This window comes from Pipistrellus hanaki, assembly GCF_964339955.1.
Source record: "Pipistrellus hanaki genome assembly, chromosome: 15".
In the NCBI taxonomy this organism is placed as follows: Eukaryota; Metazoa; Chordata; class Mammalia; order Chiroptera; family Vespertilionidae; genus Pipistrellus; species Pipistrellus hanaki.
Genome location: NC_140517.1, coordinates 14301907 through 14325880, shown reverse-complemented (window position 1 = coordinate 14325880; position 23974 = coordinate 14301907). Strand labels below are relative to the sequence as shown.

Genomic DNA, 23974 nt, shown 5'->3' with positions numbered 1-23974 from the left:
AACAATGGTGGATGTCAAACTGCCCCAAGCATGTAATTACCAGTAAGACAATTACCAGGGACTCTCTTAAGAGAATGTGTAGAGCAGCTAAAAAAAAAGTAGTGTACAGACAAGGTTTTCTAACTAGAAAATAAAACCCTTGACCAGACAAGGAGCAGCAGTTTGATTCTAATGCTGTAAAATCCCTTGTGTCATGGCTGCCTTGGTGGGAACAGGAGACAGAGGCTCCTTTGGGAGTGAGACCCGAGGGGTCCCCTCCTCTCCGGCTCCTATCTTTCCTTGGCATCTATGAAGACCTGCTCAATGGAAGTGCACAGGTCTGCGTCATGGCGAGGACCTTGCCACCAGATTGTCCTATACGGAGCCTGGTGGCCTGGTGCACTGTAGACTCATTAGCGAAGCACCAACCCTATACAACCAGAATCTCTCCATGTTAGAAGTTAAATGTCCTCTCTCAGGGCCATAAAAAAAATCCCCTCTTCCTCCAGTGTTGGATGCTCTCAGAGCTGAAGGCCTGCTAGCCCAATTCTGTTGTACGCCCAGGACTTCAGAAATAGATCTTTAAGTGCATGAGCTCATCTAATTTGGACATTAGCATTGACTCAGAGTCTCTGAGGCAATTTCTTCATTCATAACACAAGAGTTTTGGAATAAATAATCTTTCTTTGAGGAGCCCCTCAACCAGTTGAATAACAAATGTGTTTTGTAGGATGTCAAATGAAATTTACTTTTGAAATCAAAATCTAACCATTCACTCCTAAAGACCCAATCGTACAGGGTTTTTTATTTATCAGAACAAGAGTGGAAATGCTGAGAGAGCAATAAAATGATTTCCTTGAATCATGTATTATCTTTTACTGTAGGAAATTGTAAGAAGAGGCTGTGATCACCTCAGAACTCCAGAAAGGCAAATGTTTCCGAGCTTCCAGTAAACCTAATTTCTGCTAATATCTTGCACAGAGGTCACTGAACACTGTTTTCTAATCCCATCTACTTTATGAAGGCTAAATTCCAGGCAGATGCCTTTTGAGTATCAGTACATAGTAAGGGTTGATTTAATCTGACATTTCATCAATCAAAGCTCTATGACTAATACCAGTGCATGAGATGAACTGAGAGTCATAATGCTGACCCTCAGGCCCCATCCGACCCTGACCCGGACCTGAAGTCATTAATGATGACTCAAATCACAGGCCTCCTCTGCTAGGTGAGTTTTCACTTAAGCCAGCACTTAGATTCCCAGTTTTGCTTCTGTAAAGTTAGAACTTGGTCACTTTGCTTGAAGGCATGTGACATTATCCAACCACAGGCAAAATGGTGAGTACTGATACTGCAGCTGCTACTAAGCTCATGATAGTTGGAAAATAGGTTATTCACTGAAGCAAATTTTCTGATTGATTAAATGGATCTCTTTTCGAAGAGCATGCCTTCCTGAACACGTACTTCAAAAGATGGGAAGAGCCCTGGCTGGTGTGGCTCAGTGTCAACCTAGGAACCAGGAAGTCATGGTTCGAATCCCAGTCAGGGCTTGTGCCTGGGTTGTAAGCTCCATCCCCAGGGTGGAGCGTGCAGGAGGCAGCCAATCCCTCTCACTGTTGATGTTTCTATCTCTTCATTCCTCTCTTAAATCAGTAAAAACATATTTTAAAAAAAGATAGGTAGAAATTTTGCTCTAGGCTTCAAAGTATTGACAGATGGTCTCATGCTTTTTTGGGGGAATCCTGATATTAAATCGAAGCTTGTGATTCAGTTGCCTTCTCAATCCCAAGAGCATTAGGAAGGTTCAAAGTGACAGCATTCCCAGGCACTTGGCACTTGAAAAAACAAGAAAGCTTGGGTGGAAGTTTCCAGAGTAATTTTGAGGTCAACCAACACCACCATAAAGCTCATTAGCTTTGGGAAATTATCTTCTTTGAAGATAATGCAAAATTTCAATAGCAAAAAGCCATTTTAATCACCATTACTATTCAACATATATAAGTTTATAGTGAGAGTTGTTTTTAAAAAACCACGAAACAGCCAAAACCAGTTTGGCTCAGTGGATAGAGCATTGGCCTGCGGACTGAGAGGTCCCAGGTTCGATTCCGGTCAAGGGCATGTACCTTGGTTGCGGGCACATCCCCAGTAGGGGGTGTGCAAGAGGCAGCTGAACGATGACTCTCTCTCATCGATGTTTCTAACTTTCTGTCCCTCTTTCTTCCTCTCTGTAAAAAATCAGTAAAATATATTTAAAAAAAACAAAACAAACAAACAAACAAACAAATATAAACCCATGAAACATTGCTTCAGGAATTTTTATGTTTTCCTTGTATAGCAACAGAGTTTACAGTTACCCACAGGAATTTCAAACACTGTTAGTGTTACTCCTAACTTGCTTCCTGAGTTTACTGTTCCATCTATAGAAACATTGCAGTTTTTGATGACTGATGAGAATTAATGGGCACTTATCCAAGATTTTGTCTGGGAGCAAAAACTTTGGAATCTATATTATGCTCATAGAGTGAAGGATGAGTGTATATTTCATTGTAATCTAAATTCTTTAAACATTGGCTCACTGCATAAAAGTATACAGTTCAGTATACATATGGCATATGGCAGAGGTCAGCCACTTATGGAATATGGGGCAACTTTTACCGGCACTTGGGCAATTGCCACATACTCTTCTCTATCATCTCCTTGGAGAAGTTATCTCCCTGGGAAGTAAGCTCCACGAGAACAGAGATCTTTTTCTGTGTTGTTCACTGCTTCGTCCCCGGCCCCTAGGACAATGCCTGGCACACTGAAGGTGCTCCAAAGATATCAGCTGACTGAAGGAATGCCCTTCTAGAAAATCCATACCAGATCCTTGTTCCGGCAGAGCTCGCAGCAGATCCTGTACGGCTATCCTCTAGTAATCCAGCAGGAAAGGAGCTGAAACACCGCTTTTAGAAGCTGCTCACCTCTTGGTAGGAGGTCTGTTAAAAAGCATATGTCATGTGGGACAACCCTATACTAGTCAGAACATATCCCTTAAATCCTTTCTGGAACAAGTCAGGGAATACATAAACACCAGTTTGACCAAAATATTAGAATAATCAGAACACTCCACTTCCATATCATTCTAGAGATAAAGAGAGAATGTTGGTGACAATAATTAATATTTTAAGAGCTTTCTCTGTCCCAAGCACTAGTGTTTTACAAGCAGTATTTTACTTAATGCTCAGAGCAAGCCTCTGAAATAGGTGCTCATTCTTTATATATTTTTAAAAATGTTATTTTTATTGATTTCAGGGAGAAAGGGAGAGGGAGATAGAGATAGAGAGATAGAGATAGATGATAGATAGATAGATAGATATGGAGAGAGGTAAAGGTCAATGATGAGAAAGAATTATTGACTGGTTGCCTTCTGTACGCCTCCCACTGGGGATCCAGCCTGCAACCCAGTCATGTGCCCCAACTGGGAATCGAACCATGATCTCCTGGTTATGGTTATTGATTCTTATGAGTCAATGCCCAAACACTGAGCCACATCGGTCAGGCTCTTCATATTTTTTAGGTAAGGCAAAGGAAGCTCTGAGAGGGTATGTAGCATGCCCAATACCATATTGCAATTAGATGTGCACTCAGACCCACCTAGCTCAAGACTGGACTCTTAAATGCTATGCCCTACTCCCAACCCTAGCTGATATATTTCTGGATGCTTATTACTGGCATTTTGAATTATGAACCTTGAAAAGAAGTTCCTTGTAACAAAGGTTCAACTTCATGAATGTATAGGAGTTGAAGCCTTACCTCATCTTTCATTTCCTTGGTACATCTCAATTCTTCTTTAAGTTTTAACATTTTCTGAGCTTTGTTATAAACCTGGAAAAGCATAAAATTTTAAGAAGGAAAAAGTATAAATGAGTCCAGTCCTTTAAATACTTTCCCATCTGGATATCTGCTCTCAGCAGGGAGTTCAGAAAAAAATTTCCCAAACTATTAGCAATACTTACTTGTCTACCCATCTGTTTGTGTTTCCAAAAGTTAAATCCTCCATCAGGAAGATGACCATGGTTTTACATCTTTTCCAAAAAACTATCACTAAATAGTTTCTAAATTTATCCTTCCTGGAAAACAGAAGTTCTGAAATGATTTTACTTCCTGGATTTCTAAGTACTGTGTGGCTCAAACATAGGTAACATTAGGCACTAATTAAAATCAGAATGTGCACAACCCAACTTAATTCTCATGATAACCCTGGGCGGTAGCTACTATTACTACCTTTATTTTACAGAGGAGGAAACTGAAGCCCAGAGAGGCGAAGTGACTTATCCAGGATCACACAGGCTCCACGAGGAACTAATCTATAACTATTAATTTGGAAATATCTTATGATGTGATTTTAGCAGCAAGTTGCTGTAACATTGGTGCTTGTAAAGTCAGAAAATATAAAGTGCTTTGAATGTCTAGATCAATAGCCTCAGAGAAAGCCAAAGATTTTTGGATATGTATGGGTGTAAGGACAGGATGATGCCTTTGAGGTCATAATGCAATGACCTTAATAAAATAATTGAATTCATTCTGTTTTTAACTCTAAGACTAGAAGATATTTCCTCCAGGCACTTACCTGCAGAATAGTTCCAAGAATGAGAAGCTATCAAAATACTCATTCTTTGGAATGAACCACATTCCCCACCCCTAAAATAAGTCAAGAGGAAGAAAGAATGCTGGTGAGACATGGAATTTGGAATGTTTTATGGGGTGGTATTCTGACGGGCTGTACTGCTTATCCTCTTATGTCTTCATGCATAGAGATGCACCATGGGAATGGTGATGTAGCTCAGGCTTACCCAGCAGGGAGAGGCTAGTGATGCTGCAGTAACAGCTCCAAAATCTCAGTGGCTTAAAACCATGCAGGTTTATTTTTCATTCATGCTACATATCCTTTATGAGTCAGCTGGGGTTCTGCTCTTCATTGTCCTCAGCTGGTAGAACCTTTATCATTTAGTATGTTGCCATGGCAGCAGAAAGGGAACTTGGTGAATCACATATTCTTAAAGTGGAAGTGACACATTTCACTTCTGTTCCCATTTCTTTGGTCAAAACAGGTCACATGGCCATGCCTAACTTCTTCCTTTATTCCCCAAAGGAAATATTGGTGAACATAACAAATGTCTAGGTCTTTTAGGTGACTGGGCTGCTATAACAAAATATCACAGACTTATAAACAACAGAAGTTTCTTTCTCATTGTTTTGAAGTTTGAGAAGTCCAAGATCAAGCCCCTGGCAGAACTGATGTCTGGTGAAGCTCTGGCTGGGTGGCTCAGTTGGTTGGAGCATCATACAAGGTCAGAGCACATACATTCCTAGTTTGCAGGTTTGATCCTCAGTTGGGGCGAGTTCGGGAGGCAACATATTAATGTTTCTCTCTCACATGGGTATCTCTTTCTCTCTCTACCCACTTTCTTTCTATAAAATCAGTGAAAACATATCTGAAAATAGAAAAGGAAGAAGAGAAAGAAAAAAAAAGAAAAGGGAAGGAAAAGAAAGTAAACGAGAGAAAAGGAGAGGAGAGAGAGGAGGAAAGGGGAGGGGAGGGGAGGAGAAAAGAGGAAAGGAAATAATTGATGTCTGGTGAAGTCCCAATTCCGTGATGGTTGTTTTTGTTGTTGTTGTTGTTAATCGTCATCAGAGGATATTTTTTTCCATTAATTTTTAGAGATAGTGGAAGGGAGGGAGGGAGGGAGTAAAAGAGAAACATCGATGTGAGAGAGACACATCAATTGGTTTCTTCCCCCACACACCTGACATGGGTCAGGGATGGAACCTGCAACCTAGGTAAGTGCCCTTGACTGGGAATTGAATCTGTGACACTCTAACCACTGAGAAACATTGAACAGAGATTTTTTCTTCTTCTGTAACTTCACATGGTGTTAGGGACAAGGAAGCTCTGTGAGGTTTGTTTTTAAGGGCACTAATCTCATTCATGCAGGACCCACCCTCATGACCTAAACACTTTCCAAAGGCTTCCCCTTCAACTCGGGGGTTAAGGTTTCAACACATGAATTTTAGGGGACACACAAATATTTAATCCACAGCACTAGGAAAATGAGGAGATTAAAAATAGTGTGGCATAAAAGAACACTACACAGGGCTCCTGGCCACCAAGCTTCTAAACGTGGTTTAGCATCTGATTAAAAAATGCACTGATCTCTCTGAGCCTCTGTGTGTGGCTCTGCAAACTGTGGGACTGTACTAAATGACTGTTAATTCTTCCCTAGCTCTAAGGTTTACTGATTCAATGTTCTATCCTGACAGACATCTTTCTTACTAAAGAACTATGAACTCAGCCTAAGCATCACATAACATTGGAAAAAAACACACAAATATATCCTTGAGAATAATATTCTTCTCCAGGCAGACCCACTGGATAGTCAGGAGATGCTCCTTAGATCAAATGCAATCTTGTCCAAATTGTGACTGTTTTATCTACCGCGGAGTTACACAGCTATAGTTGCAAGGGCCAAGGGTATTTGGAAGGAAAAGCAGAAGGTACAAGCTCTCATATTTGCATGGAAATATATTGGACTTCCCTAAGTAAAATAAGTCAGAGGAAAAAGAGAGAGTTAAATTGTGTTCCATGAGAGAGACCTGGGAAATCCTGTGAGTCATTAACAGCAGCAGTGGGCAATTTGGAAGTGCTTATGATGAAATAAAATGGAAGGGTTATATGATAAATTTTCGAAGCATTTGACAGTAATGTTTGCCAGATGGATAAGGAAGAGTGCGTTGAGGGAGCCTCAAATGCTTTATAAAATGATCACGTGAAACTTTACAGCGTTCTGTGAGGAGTGTGACGGGGCAAATATTTTGTACAGGAGAGAACTCATCACAGAGAGAGGAGTTTTCTACCTGATCTCTGGGCCTGGGGCTTGAATGTCTTTCCTCTCCTCAAACCCTTATTCTACGTCTCCTGTGCTGCGGTCTCCTGCATTTTTATTGAAACCTTAACTTCCTTGTGTCCCATTTCCTCCATCAGCATCTTCAATTCTGCTGCAATTGCCCAGGGAACTGCTTTCTTGTATCCCAAAGTTCCGCTGTTTGCTTTTTCCAGTATGCCTTCCCTTGGTGACAGCTGTGTCCAGAAAAGAAATTATTGTAAAAATAAAATCTTGGTCAGAGCATCTAAGCTGACCTCAGCCCACATTCAGGGCACCTTATAGATTACCAAGAAACAGGAACACTGCACCTCACGTGGGTAACTGGTGTAGCAGTTATGAACTCAGTGTGCAAAGGAAATGTTTCTATTTTTCTATTACTCTTTAATAAGCCCCATTTCAGAATCTTAGTTATCTCTGAAAAAGTGACATCATTTTAAGGTGAAAAAGGAATCATTTTAAGGTTAAAAATGATCCCCTTCTCCTCTTCAAGGTTTTCCAGAGTGTAAGTTCTGGGTTCCTAGGTTGGATCCTGGCACCACGGTGACTTCTGGTCCACGGCCGTGGGCATCTCTCCCAGGTGAAGTGTGTTAAGATGTCTGTGTCTTGGTCAACAGGCCACAAATACGGCATCTTCCTCAGACTGCGGGCTCTGGATCTGCTGGCCCTCTTTTGTCCTTCAAGGATGATCCTAATGCAGAAAGACAGAGACACACACCTGTGAGATGGGTCTCAGGCCCTCTCTTCTTAGAGCTTCCCTACCATCATTCTATGTTTTTCCTGGAAAGGTGTTACGAAGGGGATAGAATCCAAAGATCTTGCTCACTTTTCTGCTTCTCATTCTTGGTATTGATCAAAAGTCCCTTCTGCCTCTAAATTGCTAAACCAATCGGAGGTTCTGTTGTGTTCTCCACTTTCGCCCATGTCTTCGAAATCAGAGTCTAATTCTCTTGCAGATGTTCAAATTCTCTGCTTCTTCTTTCTTAGAGAGTCTTTGTTTAGTTTTGGGGAGAGGAAGAAAAAAAGGGTACAAGTGAACAAGTTCAATGAAATTCAGGTTGAGCGGGCAGGATGGGAAACACATGTTAGTACTTCATGCACCATCGGCCCACATTAGATTACACAAAGGCCCTAATCACAGGCTGCTGCTGCTGCCTTTCCCCAAGGAATTGGTCACTGCCTGGGTACACAGATGGCCTTCTGGTCTTGGAGTAACACTGTTATTTTTCCTTCATCACCTGGATGGAAGAATACCAAGGATCACTTTTTCTCATCTAAAATTTTTTCCCCCTAGGTTTTCATGGAAAGAGATGCCATTCAGTTTAAAGTTAAAGCTATCCTTGGGGATGAATAAAAATAAACAGATTTACTTACACGGAGCCCTAAATCTTTCCTTTAGTCTTACTGAGTTTTAGATTTTTCTCCAATGTACTATCTCCTTCCAATTAAAAAGTTTGATGAATCCTAGGTTTCTTTATTATTGAAATGGTGAAAGGATGTTCAGTGTTTCTCATATTTTAAAACAATATGTGAGCACCATGAATGAACATGGATGCTTCTTCCTTAATAAATATTTTTTACCCAGAATGCATGGATGAAGGCATAGATAGTGTACAGAGGTCTGGCATGAAGAGAGTCTATCTCTTTGAATCCAAACCCAGTTCTACAAGAGAAAAATCCCTGATCATGTAGGGCATATCTACTGGGGGAAGACAGAAAGAGGAGATGATGCTGGAGATGGTTTTTTCAGGGTCTGGGAATTCTGTACCATAATTTAGTGAACAATAACCTGATACCAAGATCACTATCGGGTCATAGTCCAACTTCAGGACAGAGGAGAGGCTCTTCAGGAGAGGAAGTAGGGCTGATCAGTCTTTGTAGGAATTTTGGAATGGAAAAGAAAAAAGAGGGTCCAGGGGAATAAGAGAAGAAATTCCAGGGTTTATCAGATCCACTGTCGCAGGTAAAAATCTCTCTCCAAGGCCATTTCCTTTGATACTTTTCACAGCGGTTTTCAGTTGCCTTTTTCAATATCCTTACTTTTTATCTTCCTTAGTAAGAGCACCCTAATTTTATTGTGGTGTCCATGTACTCATCAAGAAGACTACTGATCTCAGCCTTTCCTGTAGTTGGGGATGATGATAAGTTTTAACCAATGAGATGTAAGAAGGAATATTGTGGGAACTTTCAGGAAATTTTCTTAAAGAGAAGCAGTGCACAAGCATTTGTTCCTTGCTCCTTTCTGATTGTTTGGAATGCTGATTTAATGGCTGGAGTACCAGCAACCTTTGGAACATGAGGAGATACTCAAAGAGACAGAAGGAGCTTAGGTCCCCAATGGAATGGGACCACCATGCTAGTCCTAGTCAGAGAGAGAAATTTATGTCATAAGACACTGTTATTTTGGATTTTTTTTCTTGCAGTTGAATCTAATGCAAATGAAGAAAGTACCCTTATTTATGTTCCTCTCAGAGAGATCTCCCTACAACTCACATCTCATTTCTAGCACCTCCACCAGCTGCTTCTATTATACCTTCTCCCATCTGACTGCTAAATATCTTCCTTCCTCCCTTTTCCTTTCTTCCCTCCCTCCCTCCCTCCATCCCTATTTCCCTTCCTCCCTTCCTTCTTTTTTTCCTTCCTTCCTTCCTTTCTTTCATTTTTTCATATCTGCTTTCTGCCTGTTATAAAAATCACATACATTCAAGGCCCAACTCAATGACCATTTATGTCATATTCTCTCCAATTTTAATTTCCAGAGTTATGGAATGTTATAATTAATTTTCAAACACTTGCATGGCACAGTTACTATGTCTCAGGTACTGTTTTAAACATAAAATATCATAGCTAATCCTCACACTAACCCTGCCAGGTAGGTAACCCCTCACTTCCCACAATACTTTACCTATATGTTTTTTTTTTTTTTTTTTTTTTTTTACCACAACAGAATCTGCCATTATTCTGGTTATTTATGATTTCCTTTGTCCCCCACAAAGTAAGCAGGGTCTACTCAAGTGAAAAAATGAACCTACACACCTTTCTGAAATACTTTTAAATTTCCAGGAAAATTGTAAAAATAGTACAGAGAGTTCCCATATATCCTTCCTCCAGTTTCCCCATTGTTTGTATCTTCTTATCGATGACCCTAACCTTGGTCACTTGGTTATGCAGGTGTCTACTGAGATTATTCACTATACAGTTACTATTATCCCATTATAATTCATAAAAAATTCTGAGAACCGGTTCCTTGATTTGCCTTGGCTGCCTTCTTTTGATAAAGGATCTTCCAAATTTCTCCCCCCGCCCTTTTCTCTATGTGAGCTCCCTCCACCTTCTTCCAGGGTTCGAAGGGTTCAGTGAACGAGCCAAGGCCTTTTGGAGGTGATGTGATCAGCTGCCATTTGTCTTGGTGCCTGCTTCCAGCAGGATAAGGGTTAAATACTTTGGGAAAACTTCAGCGCTGAACTGCCAAGTCTCCTAGGTTCAGCTCAGCAATCAAACAGCATAACCTAATAGAGCCCCTGGTGCTACGGGAAACATAAGACACTGATTTATATTTTAATATCAGTAATTTCCACAAGAGCAACATTTCTGAGTGTCATTTTACAATTTCTGTCAAATGCCAGCTCAGTTTTTCTTAATTCCGTTTATTGTGTCTGAATTTGCAATCTTCTCCGCAATGCAGATTCTTGGCTCCCTGGGGAGAACATTTTCATCTTTCTCTGGAATGGGAGGGATGGGGATGGATCAGAAACGGGTCTATAAAATAATTGGAAATGTAAACAAAGCACTGTTTATTAAGAATGATTAGGAAGTACTTTCAGTTAAAAAAAAAAAAAAAAAGGCCCAGGCAGTATTAAATAAACTTTGCAAAAATAAAGACAAATAAAAGGGGTGTTTGGGATGCAAATGGGATCTTTCCTTCCAGCATGGAGAAACTGCTGTGCACACCGCAGAGCACCAGGACGGGAAATGTTTGGCCACATGTACTGCAAGACTGCTGCTATGGCCATTAGCACTCCAGCAGGTTGTAAAGTGCTTTGGTATCCCGAAGGATCAAAGGTGCACAGCTACATGAATGCCAGATGTTGCCATTAGGAAGAAGGAGCCTGGTTCTCTCCTGTATTCTTTGAACATCTAATAAAAGTAAGAACAAAGCTGGTGCTGTTGGCACCAAACCCCATCTACTCCATGTGCTTAGGGCTGGGGGTGCTTCCTGAGGCCACTGGCTGCAGATGTGTGCCCTTGAACACCCAGTGGTGTGCCCTCATTCCCCGAGGGTCTACAGCTCCAGTTTCTGCATTGGTCCTTTCTGGACAATCATAAAGCCACTTCCTCTAATAGCTCAACATAATGCTCTTCTTTGAGGCCTGGGATTTAGAATTGGTTAGACCAGTGGTCGGCAAACTGCGGCTCGTGAGCCACATGCGGCTCTTTGGCCCCTTGAGTGTGGGTCTTCCACAAAATACCACGTGGGAGCGTGCACATATAGTATGATTGCACAGAAATCGGTTTTTGGCTCTCAAAAGAAATTTCCATCGTTGTACTGTTGATATTTGGCTCTGTTGACTAATGAGAACAGAGCCAAATATCAACAGTACAACGATGGAAATTTCTTTTGAGAGTCAAATTTTTTAAACTTAAACTTCTTCTAATGCCACTTCTTCAAAATAGACTTGCCCAGGCCGTGGTATTTTGTGGAAAGGCCACACTCAAGGGGCCAAAGAGCCGCAGGTGGCTGGCGAGCTGCAGTTTGCCGACCACGGGGTTAGAGGATCTCCCCTGTGGTTGGTACAGAAAGGCAGCAAAGAGCCCGAAGCAGGGCCCGTACAGCCCCATGAAGCTTCTTGCATGACCACCCAGGACCTTTCTCCAAGGCAGTGCCATTAGTCTCCGTAGTCCTTCTTTTCTCCAAAGCCATCTGCTCTGTTTCCGATTGGCATGAAGACCTCATGCTTTCCACCGCATCCCTCAGTTTCATACACTCTAAATCCAACATCATGTCTCATTGCCAAACCTCTGGCAGAAGCCGTGTTGAGTTTCTCAGTGGAGCTATCGACCACATTGACTGAAGCCGCAGTAACGTGTTTCTCCCCGTCCAAAAGGGTAAAAATAACAGGAACAAGTTGTCGGAAATGAAATTTCAATTCATCCACGCCCTTTCTACACTTCTGCTGTGACTCCCAAGCAGGGATCAATAGTGTTTAGACAGCCAAGGAGATTTTTTCCCCTCTTAAAGCACCAGATCAATAGTAAAAAAAAAAAAAAAAAAAAAAAAAAAAAAAAAAAAAAATCCTCCAGCCCTCTGTATGTGTTGTAGTAAATGTGAACAAATCAGAGGCCTTTGGCTAAATGGATTGACTGAAGGCTGCAGCAGTCTGGTGCTTTGTAACTAAGAGTGCATCGACTGTGCAAGTGGCAACAAGGGAGGAAAGCCCAGGCCTGGGTGAACCCTGGTGCGCCCCCAGTTCCCATGACAAGGAGACTTCAAAGGGAATTTCTGTCCCCAAAATGAAAGAAAGATTCCTGTGTGTTGCAGCCTGTGGTTGTGACTTTTTTTTTTTTTTTTTTTTTTTTTTTTTTAAAGTTAGAATTAGTAGGACCATTCATGAAAGTACATCCTGGAAACTCAGAAAGCAATGAGAAAAAGCCCAAGATAGCTAAGACAGGTTGGACCATGGGGTATGTGCCATACTTCTGTTTTGCTTTAAATTTTTATTATTATTTTTAAAAATATATTTTATTGATTTTGTACAGAGAGGAAGGGAGAGAGAAAGAGAGTTAGAAACATCGATGAGAGAGAGTCATCGATCAGCTGCCTCTTGCACACCCCCTACTGGGGATATGCCTGCCCGCAACCAAGGTACATGCCCTTGACAGGAATCGAACCCGGGACCCTTCAGTCCCCAAGCCGATGCTCCATCCGTTGAGCCAAACCGGTTTTGGCTAAATTTTTATTTTTAAAATCATTATTTTTATTATGTTTAAAATAAGTTTTTATATTTCAGAGAGGAAGGGAGAGGGAGAGAGAAACATCAATGAGAGAGAATCATTGATCGGCTGCCTCCTGTACATCCCCTGCTGGGGATCAAGCTTGCTACCCAGGCATATGCCCTGACCTGAAATTGAACCCTGACCTCCTGGTTCATGGGTCAACGCTCAGCCACTGAGCCACACTGGCCAGGCTTTAATTTTAAAAATTGAAGTTCATAGCTATCTTTGTTTTTTTCTCATTGCTTCCTCAGTTTTCTTCTCATAATACTGTCCAGCTCTCAAACGTCTCCAGCTAGAAAGATTCTGAATGCTGCTTTTCTGTGCAACCTGCCAGCCCAGCACAGTCATTTCTCTGACTCACCTGTTTTCTTCATTTGCCATCACTGATGTTCTCCTGCTCTATCTCCTCCTTTTAAATTCATCATTCATGCGACAGAGAAATTGGGTCAAGGCTCAATTCTGATTTTGCTCAAATGATTTAACCAGGAGCAATTTTCTTCCATTATGAAAATTTATGTATTTTATTATATCCGTTTTTATTTCCATTATAGATAAATAATGCAGTGTGCAGCTATTCACATGAATATTTTAGTCATTAGACTGACATCTAAATTTGGTTCGTCTGTCTTAAGAAGTAGATAACCAATGGAGTTTAGCCCTAATTATGGTGTGAGAAGCTGAGACTTCTGAGGTGGATATTGTCACAAAACAAATCCTTAATCTCACTGGGAAAAGCCAACCCAATGATTCATATCATATATCTAGTTGGTGATACTTTGTGGGATTACAACATTATCCAGGTTGCAAAAACCAAAGGTGAACTGCTATGAATGTGTGAACATTGACTTTCATTATAAAAGACGTTATTTTTATCAATGATTATCATGCCAACTTCTGTAATGAATTAAGATTCTATTTGAAATAAAGCATTGGCTAAATAGTATAGAAGCATATAAAATGATAGCATGCCATCATCTATTACTTAGACAATATAATTTTTGTAGTTTAGTTAGATGTTTATAGTCATAGATAAAATAAATGATACTCACCGATTGTGTTATAAACAGAAGCGTCTCTTGGGAGTCACTTCCTGCCTCTTATGAGCCTGTACTTTAAACCACATCTGTTTTCCTTGTGGTCACTGGCATCTATCTCAAAGTTATCCTAAGAGGAGAAACACACCTCAATCATTTCAAACAGTCAAGAGGTGAGTGAGTAGAAAAAGTCCCTCTCAATGGATATTTCCAAAGTCAAAAGAAGAGAAACAGACACTATAAATATTAATTTATTCAGTAGTTCAAATATGCTGAGAAGCCAGCATGCATTAGGTGAAGCAGAAATAAACAATGGCAAATATAACTAAGAGAAAGAATACCAGTGCCATAAAATAGCCTACTTCTCTCCTGGAGGGGGCCTTACACTCAATGATTATTAGTTTTTTAAAAGTTTAAACATTTGAATATGTAATATAGTTAAGTGGCTCCAAAATGTAAAAAGGAGGTGAACTGGGTTTCCGTTTGCCTCTCACTCTTCCTTTCTACCCCTTTCTCCTTTGAGGTGGACCCCGGTGGGTGCTGCATCCATCAGCAATCTTGCCCACAAACCTCAGGTTGGCTTGGCTGAAGGGTAGAATCAGCAGGAGACCAGAGGGAGGGAGAACTGTGCCCTATGTGCATGAGTGCCCTCAGAAGTGGCTCTGGCATATCCCCAAGAATGACTGGGGCTCCGGACATCTGTCTTGGGCCCTTCCACGTAGCTGCTCTGTCACTCATTTTAGGTAGGTCTGGTCCCACCCCTTGACCACTGAGGTCTGGAGATTGGCACAGCAGGTAACTCATAGCTTCCTTATACTCTATCCACACCTTTTACCTAATCCTGTCCCTTTATGAAACATCCCATGAATTATCAGCCTGAGCATGCCCTCTACTTTCTGCCCTATTAATACGGAAAATGGAAAGTGCCATTAGCAGTTGCATTGGTTTCCTAGGCTGTAATAACATAGTTCTAGAAACTGGGTGGTTCAAATAACAGAAATTTATTGTCTCACAGTTTGGGAAGGTAGAAGTCTAAAATGAAGGTGTTGGCAGGGTTGGTTCCTCCTGAGGGCTGTAAGGGAGAATTGTTCCATGTCTCTCACTTAGCTTCAGTGGTTTGCCCCGCCCCTCCCATCTCTGTCTTTGTGTTCTCTCTGTGTGCATGTCTGTCTCCCCATTTCCCTTTATAAGAACAGCAGTCACCTTGGTGTGGGGGCCCAGCTTACTCCAGCACAACCACCTCTTAACTAATAACTGTGTTCTTAACCATTATTATATGCTGCCTCAGTGAAAGACACCACTTCCCACTCCATTTATTCAAGGCCCGGAAGGTGACTGCCATCTTGATTCTTCTCTCTTTCTCTCACTCACTTCATCCCTTATCCCATCACTTACCAAGTTTTGCCTATTATAGCTTCTAAATAAATCTATTGGCCCTCTTGTCTTAATCTCCAATGACACTGCTCATTCCTTTAGCAATTAGAGATACAATCATGTCATTTACTTCCTTAAAATCTTTCAGTAATTCCTTACTATTCTCATAACACAGTACAAACTCTTAGAATGGTTTACAAGGCTCTCCTTGATCCATGTCCTGCTTTCCTGATCCTCGGCCCTTCTTCACATTTCCCATCATAGCTCTCTTGAACTATGTTCAATTTCTCAGACATACCCTGAGTCTTCTGCCCATGCGGATTGCCCACAAGCATCATTCAATTTTTCTCCTCCCACGATCTTTGGGCTAACTCCAGCTGATGTCTCAGAAAATATCATTTCCTCTACAAAGCCTTTTCTGGCTCCCTAAGCCTAGATTCTTCCTCCAACCATGTGCTCCCTCCCTGATCCACTGAACACTCCTAACAGGGCAGTCATTACACTATATTAGAATTGTGGGCATAGTTGTCTGTATATTCCTCTAGACTGTAAATTCCATAGATCAAGGGACTGCATTTTTCTTATTAGCATCTTATCTCAAATGAATAGACAAGTATCTGGGCAAGAGTAGATATTCAGGAATATTTATTGAAAGAATGGAGCCAATGAACTAATTTCAGTGAGAATTCACTGTCTTGGGATCTGAAGTACTCTGAGTCCATATGACGTACCTTTCTCTATAGGTAGGCCAACAGGACAAAATAAGATGGTGTTGGGTGACAGCATCAGAACTAAAGGACACTTACAGAGTCCAATGTTGAATGGCCACTGGCTAGGACAGCATCACATAACTATCTCAGATAGCGAAGGTCTCACCAGTGGAGTGGGATTTATCAGTCTGCTGACCAAGGATCCCTCTCCCCTGAACATCGCTAGGAGGAGGTCAGATCATGTCCCCCCTCTCAGCATCATGAGATTGATCAGCTCTTTCCTTAAACAGGCTACTCTGGTACAGTCAGATTTTGGAGATCTGAGAGCTATTCTGTTTTAGGTGACTACATAGACTCTAGATATGGTTTAGCTCTCCCAGAACAATCTTCTTATCTCAAGTTCTTGGGATTGCTCCTCTATAATCCATTATAAAATGACAGACTATCCCAAAAGGCTATTGCAGTTCAGAGGTACAATGGATCACTTTCCATTGGATCATCAAGAAAATATTTTATGGAGATGATTGTATTTGAACTTGCCTTTGATTCTGATAGGGAAGATGGTTTGTATTCTAGTATAATAGGGAGAAATAAAAATTTCCAACTAGAGCCAGAGCAGTAGAAGAGGTAGTGTCTAGAATTTACCCAGAGTTAACAGGGAGCCTTTGGATGTTTTTTGAGCTGGGAAGTGATATCTAAAGAACTGCTTCAGGCAGATTAGCCTGGTCTCTGTGTATAGGAGACAGGGCAGACAGAGGCAGGAAGAAGAAAAGGCCCGGGCAGTTAGACAGGAACCAGGAGATAACTATTTTCAACTAAAAATAGTTGAACAGGGCAATAGGTATGAAATCTGTTTCTCTATAATAGTACAATATTATATCCAAATACATATACACATCATACTGAAGCATAGTGAGCAGTGATTTAAAGCAAACAAACGAAAATAATGTCATTTCTGAATATTTACTAAATGCAGACTGGTGGTGGGTGGGATGGAAAATTGTTCCGCCAGGACAGGACTATGTGGTTCATTTTCTTCAATCACTAGATGAGTGTACAGATTAGAGTTGGCTACAGTGAGTTTTGAGAACTGTCCACATTCAATGAGTTGGGTTAAAATAGCCAAATACTATTCAAGTAATCAGGACATAGACTGGAAACCTTTTGATCTAAATAATTTCTGTTGTAATGAGATCCACCCTGTACCCTGTAGGATTATTTGCCCAACATTTCATTTGTAACCCTACAGGGCTGTGGAGGTGAGATGAAGTTAGGGCTCATTCTGGAAAGGGTAGACTATCTTCACCAAACCCATTTATATTTCAAAGTCTTTTCCCTGAAGCTGCTCTCCAGTGATCAGGTTGTGGAAGGAAGGGAGAGTGAGGTGGTTCCATATGGGTGTTACCATTGTTATGTTGGAAAATACTTTTTGATGAACAGTCATTTCCTTCCACTGCCAGAGGGTGTTGATAATGAGCAAATTACCTTTTACTCCCTCTGGTGTGGATGTGAAATTGGCTGTTAATAGAGTTGCTAATGCTACTGGGTTAGCATGTGATTGTTCTATTTTAAGCCAATTTAAGTTATATTTGGGGAGTAGCCAATCAGACATCTCTCTAAGAATATGGGCCCAACTGCAGCATTTACTATCGAGACACCTGCCTCACACCCACAGATGTGGCTGGGAGCAGAAAGTGTTGAACGTGCCGTCGTTAGCATGAAATGTTTTAACACAATGCCTTTTTCCCTTTGTTAGGTACAAGAGTGTTCTCATTAGGCAAACGCTAAATGTTTTCATCATAGGATAGGACCATTTCAAACCCCGATAATATGGAAAGCTATCAGCCAACGATGTACTCAGTTTAATCTAACAATGGGTTAATATTGGCCATTTCATTGCTGCTTGTTATGCAGTGAAAGCTTATGAGGAAGTGAAATGTTCAGGAATTAGTTGAAAGGAGCAAAAGAGGTGAGAGATTTTACCGAGTTATACGCTCCATTGGGCTAATTAAAGGTACAGATGCATTAGGAGGTTATGGGAACATCTCTGATTTCTAAAGATGCTTGTCCAGAAGGGGGATGGTGTATGCTAATCATTTCTGGCACCGTAGACCCCCAAGGGAAGGGAGCACAGATTTTCTCTCACATTTTTTTGTAGCCCTCCCCCTACAACACCTATTGCCACCTGGCACCTGGTGGCTAAATTGAATGCATTGCTTGGGAAAGTTTCTTGATTAAATAGAATATTCTTGAACAAAGCACTGTTGATTCGTGATTTTCATGTTTTATTGGTTTTTCACGTTTTAAATGTAAAGCTCATTAACTACCCCCAGAGAAGGAAATAGGAATGAGGGATGGAAAATAAAACTCAACTGATGTGATACAGAAAGGTACAGTGTGTGCCATTCTGGTTTGGGTTAACTGGGCTTGGCACTGTTATGGCTCCTGTCACCTGACCAGTTTACTGAGCTGAATAAATTGTGGGAGTGGAAAGTGCTGGTGCCTAACAATATCTAACTTCACTCACCATACTTCTCTCTCCCATCCCCCCCACTCCACCGCCAAAATATCTCGCAAGAAAATTTAGGTCATGCCCTCTGTTTTACCATTAGGATTGGGTGTCTGCCCAAGGAAGACCCATCCCTTATGATCATCCACTCATTCAACAGACATTCGCTGAGAGCTGCCTTGTGCCAGGCTGGGACACAGAAGCGACTGGGACAGAGTCCCTGAACAAGGAGCACAGAGTATTCCAGGGAGACACTTATCTAAAAACATAATACATGGTGGTAAGTGGCTAACAGATAATTAAAAGCTTGAGCATTTAGGCTCAGCTGGTGTGGCTCAGTGGTTGGGCATCGAACTGTGATCAAGAGGGCACGGTACAAGTCTGGGTCAGGGCACATGCCCAGGTTTCAGGCTCGATCCCCAGTATGGGGCATGCAGGAGGCAGCCAGTCAATGATTCTTTCTCATCATTGATGTTTCTCTCTTTCTCCCCATCTCCCTTCTCTGAAATTAAAGTAAAATATTTTTAGAAAAGCTTGAGCATTTGGAAAATACGTTTTGAGTTGACTTTACCCTAAACAAACACACACGGTACTTACAATGTTTCAGGAACTACTCCAAGGACTTTACAGATATTAACTCATCAATTCTCACATCAATTTTTGGAGGCAGATACTGTTATTATCTTCTTTCTAAAATAGAGGAAATTAAGGTGCAGAGAGGTTAATAACTTTGCCCAAGCTAGTCTATGTAGAGTTGGGACTTGAATCTATACCATCTAGTTCTAGAGCTCATGCCCTCAGCCCCTACCCACTCCCATCCCTTTAAGCCAGTTCCTGAAAGACCAGTGGGGTTTGGGCCAATAGAGAAAAAGGGAATGGGTGAGATGAGGATGTCAGGGCTCGCATTCCAAGCAAAGCTGTGGAAGACATTGATTTGTGACTACCTGTGGCATACAAGGAGGACCCCCAGTGGTTAGAATAGCAGGATAAAAGGGGTGTAGTTAGGGTGTGAGTGCTGATCCTGAAGGGATGGGTAGATGAAGGGGAGTTGGCAAATAGCGCTGAGAAGGAGCCCACAGAAGAAAAACCAGCAAACGGATCTTTCCAAAGGGAGAGAAATAATGGCGGGGTCCAGAGGGTCAGCTGCTGCGGAAGTTCAAATTAAGATGAGGGAAACCAGGCCCTTCATTATGTTGGGGATCAGGAGCCCGCTGCTGACCTTAGTGAGCACAGGGCGGGTAGAACAGAGAACTGAAATGATGCTACAGTTGATGGGAGAGGAGAGAGTGGTGTGAATGTTCTTCTAGAAGTTTTATAGCAAAGGGAAGAGGGAAGAGACAGAGGAGAGAGTAGAGAAGGAAAAGGGAGGGAATGGAAGAGAGGATAATGACCTTAGCTAAGGATCCAGAGAAGGGGGGAAAGCAGAGGATGAGGAGTGAGAGAGAGGTGGGTGGAGGAAGCATCGGAGATAAGTAAGATTGAGGTACCCAACTTCTCTGTAAGCCTCAACCTGAACCATTCTCTGGAGAACAATGCAACGGCTGTTATTTTTCTGGCACAGAAACATAACATAAAAAGGTTCAGGTGCAGAGTTAATACGGGGTGCTTTATAAGACATCTTAGGCCGCAAGGACTTGGAGAGAAGACTTGGTGTCCCTAGCGGAGTACCAAGCAAAGAGCAGGTTCAGGACGTGTTTGTTGAATGACTACATGGGTCTAATTTACACGTTTATTGTGAATATTACAAAAATGATATGACACTAAATTAAAAGACTTGGGAACACAGTTATAAAAAGCGAGTATTTTATGGACTGCAAATCATTTAATGAAATGTTGCAAATACACGGATACATATATCCATCTTGCCCGAGGCCTTGAAGTAACAGGACCATTACAGGGTTTCTCATTGGGTCATCAAAAAAGTCCCTGCTCTCATATTCCTGCTGCTTTACAGACAGAGTCTGTATTTTACTAAATGGAGAAAAAGTACATTGTTTTTGAAGCAGAGAGTATAGTTAAAGGTGTTAAGAAAATGTAAAAACAATTTTACTAGTGTCTTACTACTAATTTGGAAAAATGTTTATTCTCAAAATGTCCCAGCATTATCTTTCTTCTCCCAGAAAGGTCAAGTGTATGCCACTAAAAATACATTTAGTGCATTGAGAATATTTTTTAAATGATTTATTGGGGTAATGTATAGACTATTTATTTAAATATCTCTCATTTCCAGTAATGCCACAACCTCATTAGGAATGACTTGGCTCATTGCTTAAGCAAAATGATTTCGCTATTTAGGACCTCTTTCTTTAAAATAGGCTATTCTCCCCTAACCATTTACCAGAATTGGGGATCTATTTTTAGAAAAGTACCAGTGAATGGGTAAGGTCAGAGCCCTGAGCCTTAGGGAATTCCTCCAGAAGTTGAGTCTGTTGTACGTCCTGGTTCATTTTTCTCTCTTCCCGATTCTCCAGAGTGAAGGGAATTCTGTTCTTGAGGTGTGAGGGCACAACACTTCTCTGAGGGGACTGGGGAATGCTCCAGAGAGACCCTGTCCTGTGTTCTCTGGGGCAAATACCAGTGGGGATAGTATGGGGCCTGGTTTTGCTCTTGGGGGACATTTGAGCACTATTTGATGTGGTAGCCAATAAAATTTGCTAACTAGTGAGTGTGCAATACATAATTGCCTCTCTGTGGCTGATACATTCAGATGCTTATCAGATGGATGTAAGTTATGAAGTAGAATGATGCTATGAATATGTGTGATACCTCTGGGGATCTCACTCCCTGTGTGGCATCTAAAAATTCCCTTTGCTTTATTCCTTTGACCCTGCCATCTGGCTCAGTAGCCACCACCCTGAATTTTGTGTTTATTATATGACTAGGGGCCCAGTGCATGAAATTCTTGCACTTGGGGGGGGTGTCCCTCAGCCCAGCCTTCCCTGTCTCACATACTGGGAGCCCTCAGGGGATGTCCTACTGATAGCTGTCTGGCCTTCCTTTGTGGGAGGTGACTGGGCTGATCAGGGAAAGGCATCATCACCCTGCTGCTGCAGCCACTGCCAGTCACCACAGCCACCAAGGTGTTTTCATCAACATGGTCTCCAGTCCTTTCACCATGAAAAAATGACAACTTTCCTTAGGCATTTTCAAGACGTGTCTTTCATAGGATATGACATTTCTTTTTTCTTTTTCTTTTTATTCTCACCTGAAGATATGTTTCCATTGATTTTTAGAGAATGTGGAAGAGAAAGGGAAAGACATAGAAAAACATCAAAGTGAGAGGAACACTTTGATTGTTTGCCTCCTTCATGAGCCCTGACCTGGGCCCTCAGCCAGGGAGGAACCTGCAACCTTGGTACATGCCCTTGATCAGAATCAAACCTGGACCCTGCGGTCGGCAAGCCTAGGCATTATCCACTGAGCCAAACCGGCAAGGGCAGGATATGACATTTCTTAGCCCTCCAACAGTGGACCTTTGTTTTTTTCTCCAGGAGTGTGGTGGAAAAACCCTAGATCACCTTTTTGGATTCTTATACCCAGGTTACTAAGAATATTACCAGTGGCATACAGGGAGCTTAGCCAATGAGCGGTAAGAAAAGGTTCACACCTATTGCCTCTGATCTCTGGCTCCTCCTCTGCCAAGTCCTAAAGCCTCGGGGCCTGGGCAGGGGACCCCCAGCTCCCTCCCATCGATGGCTCCACCCCTGCACCCCCAGCTCCCTCTGATCATCCACTCTACCCCTGTACAGGAGCCCCCTGGCTCAGGCCCTTTCCAGGTTGCTCAGGACCCATGCAGGGTCTACCTTGGAGTGACCTGGGTGCTGAGAAAGTTCCCAGGACCAAGGCTGCTGGGTGCCTATGTATGCAAATTAACCTCCATCTTTGTTGAGTTAATTTGCATACTCACTCTGATTGGCTGTGGGCTAGCAGAGGTACAGTCAATTTACATGTTTGTCTATTATTAGGTATGATGAAAAATGCTTTTATCCCATATGTATGCACCCCTAAGCAATATGTTAAGTTTCTTTGCTTTTGAACTTTATAAAAATTGTATCATACTATATTTTATCTTCTGCAACCTGCTATTTGCATTCAACATTGTTTCCAAGATGCAGTGGTCCGCGTGGTTGCATTTAGCTGTGGTTACCCATTTCACTGCTGTATGACAGCCCACAGTGGGAATGTGGCAGAGTTTACTCATCCATTTTCCCATGTAGCTGGGTTGTTGGTGGTTCCTTAGCTATGACAAAAGGGCTGCTGTGGCGTTCTTGGGCATTCTCATACTGTAATGCAAGGGTTTCTCCAATGTGTGTGCATGGTATATGGGCTTGCAGGCATTTAACTTTATAAGACAGTGCCAGACTGTTATTCTCAATAATGCTGTTTGAATTTCTTACCCAACTTAATGAAAATTATGTCCATACATCTGTGATTCAAAAAGAAAGACAGGCAGACAGGCAGGCAGGAAGGCAGGAAGGCAGGAAGAAAGAAAAGAAATAAGGAGATGGAGGGAGGGAGGGAGAGAAGAGGGAGAAAAGAGAATCCACTCCCAATAGTTTAAGGCAAGTATAGAAAATATATAAATTTCCTCAGGTGTTTTGTTCCATCTAAGGATCCAAATTCAACTGTTATAGGATGTTTGTTATTGAATTGAAAGATTAAAAAATTTATTAAATCCAGTTGGTGTGCATATGAGGAAACTGGCATTTTCATTTACTAGTATTGTTTGTGGAGTGTTAATTGCTTCTTTCTTGAAGTAACTTAGCAATATAGAACAAAGTCCTAAAAAAACTACAATTGACTTGGCAATTCCCCTTATAGGATTATGTCCTAAGGGAAGAAAAACAATAAGTATAGAAATATGTTTGTGTAAGGGTGTTAATTGCAGTGTTCCTGGTAGCAATAAGAAAGGAGAAAGAATCTAAATGTCCAAAACTTATTGGTTAAATAACTATGCAGCAATTTAAAATGATGGCAGGGGATATATGTTAAAGTGACTAGAAAAAAATCCCCACAGTTATTTAATATGCATATGAACCATCTTATCTATAAGACTATTCAACTTTTATTATTTATTTTTTTAATAAAAAATTTCTATATTTATTTTCATGGAAAAATTATGTATGCACCTACATTGAATTTTATAAACAGTGGCAGGATTTTAGGTGATCATTATTATTGCTTATTTGTATTTTTTCTACAAGAATAATATTTATTTTGAGTAAAATAAAGAATAACTTGTTGCAGTCTATTAAAAAGAAAGCTTGGAGAATTTTGATATTACTTATACTCCATTACCCATCTGTGGATTATCCTGAGAAAATTTAACATCATAACATCATGGCACATACTATGAAGACTTTCTCTTCCTTACTCTCTGGGAGATGAAAACTGATTTTATAAGCAGCCTAAAAAAACACCCCAAAATACAACGCTATAGCCCCCAAATGCATT

At 41.3% G+C, this 23974-nt stretch overlaps 1 protein-coding gene and 1 long non-coding RNA gene across 2 annotated transcripts in view; both read right to left on the bottom strand.

The window, feature by feature from the left end:
• The window catches only part of PMFBP1 (polyamine modulated factor 1 binding protein 1), a gene marked incomplete at its 5' end in the record, with an annotated part of 37842 nt that extends 33809 nt beyond the window's left edge, over nt 1-4033 (bottom strand). Inside the window, 2 exons of the mRNA XM_084906859.1 lie at nt 3772-3843; nt 3983-4033. Of these exons, the coding sequence (XP_084762985.1) occupies nt 3772-3843; nt 3983-4033 (123 nt within the window). The remainder of the gene's footprint in view (nt 1-3771; nt 3844-3982) is intronic.
• Nucleotides 4034-7264: 3231 nt separating this feature from the next.
• Nucleotides 7265-23974, bottom strand: part of LOC311632985 — a 95254-nt gene continuing 78544 nt past the window's right edge. The window contains exons 3-4 of the long non-coding RNA XR_014796875.1: nt 13943-14057; nt 7265-7590 (exon numbers count right to left, since the gene is read on the bottom strand). This is a non-coding gene — a long non-coding RNA (uncharacterized lncRNA). The remainder of the gene's footprint in view (nt 7591-13942; nt 14058-23974) is intronic.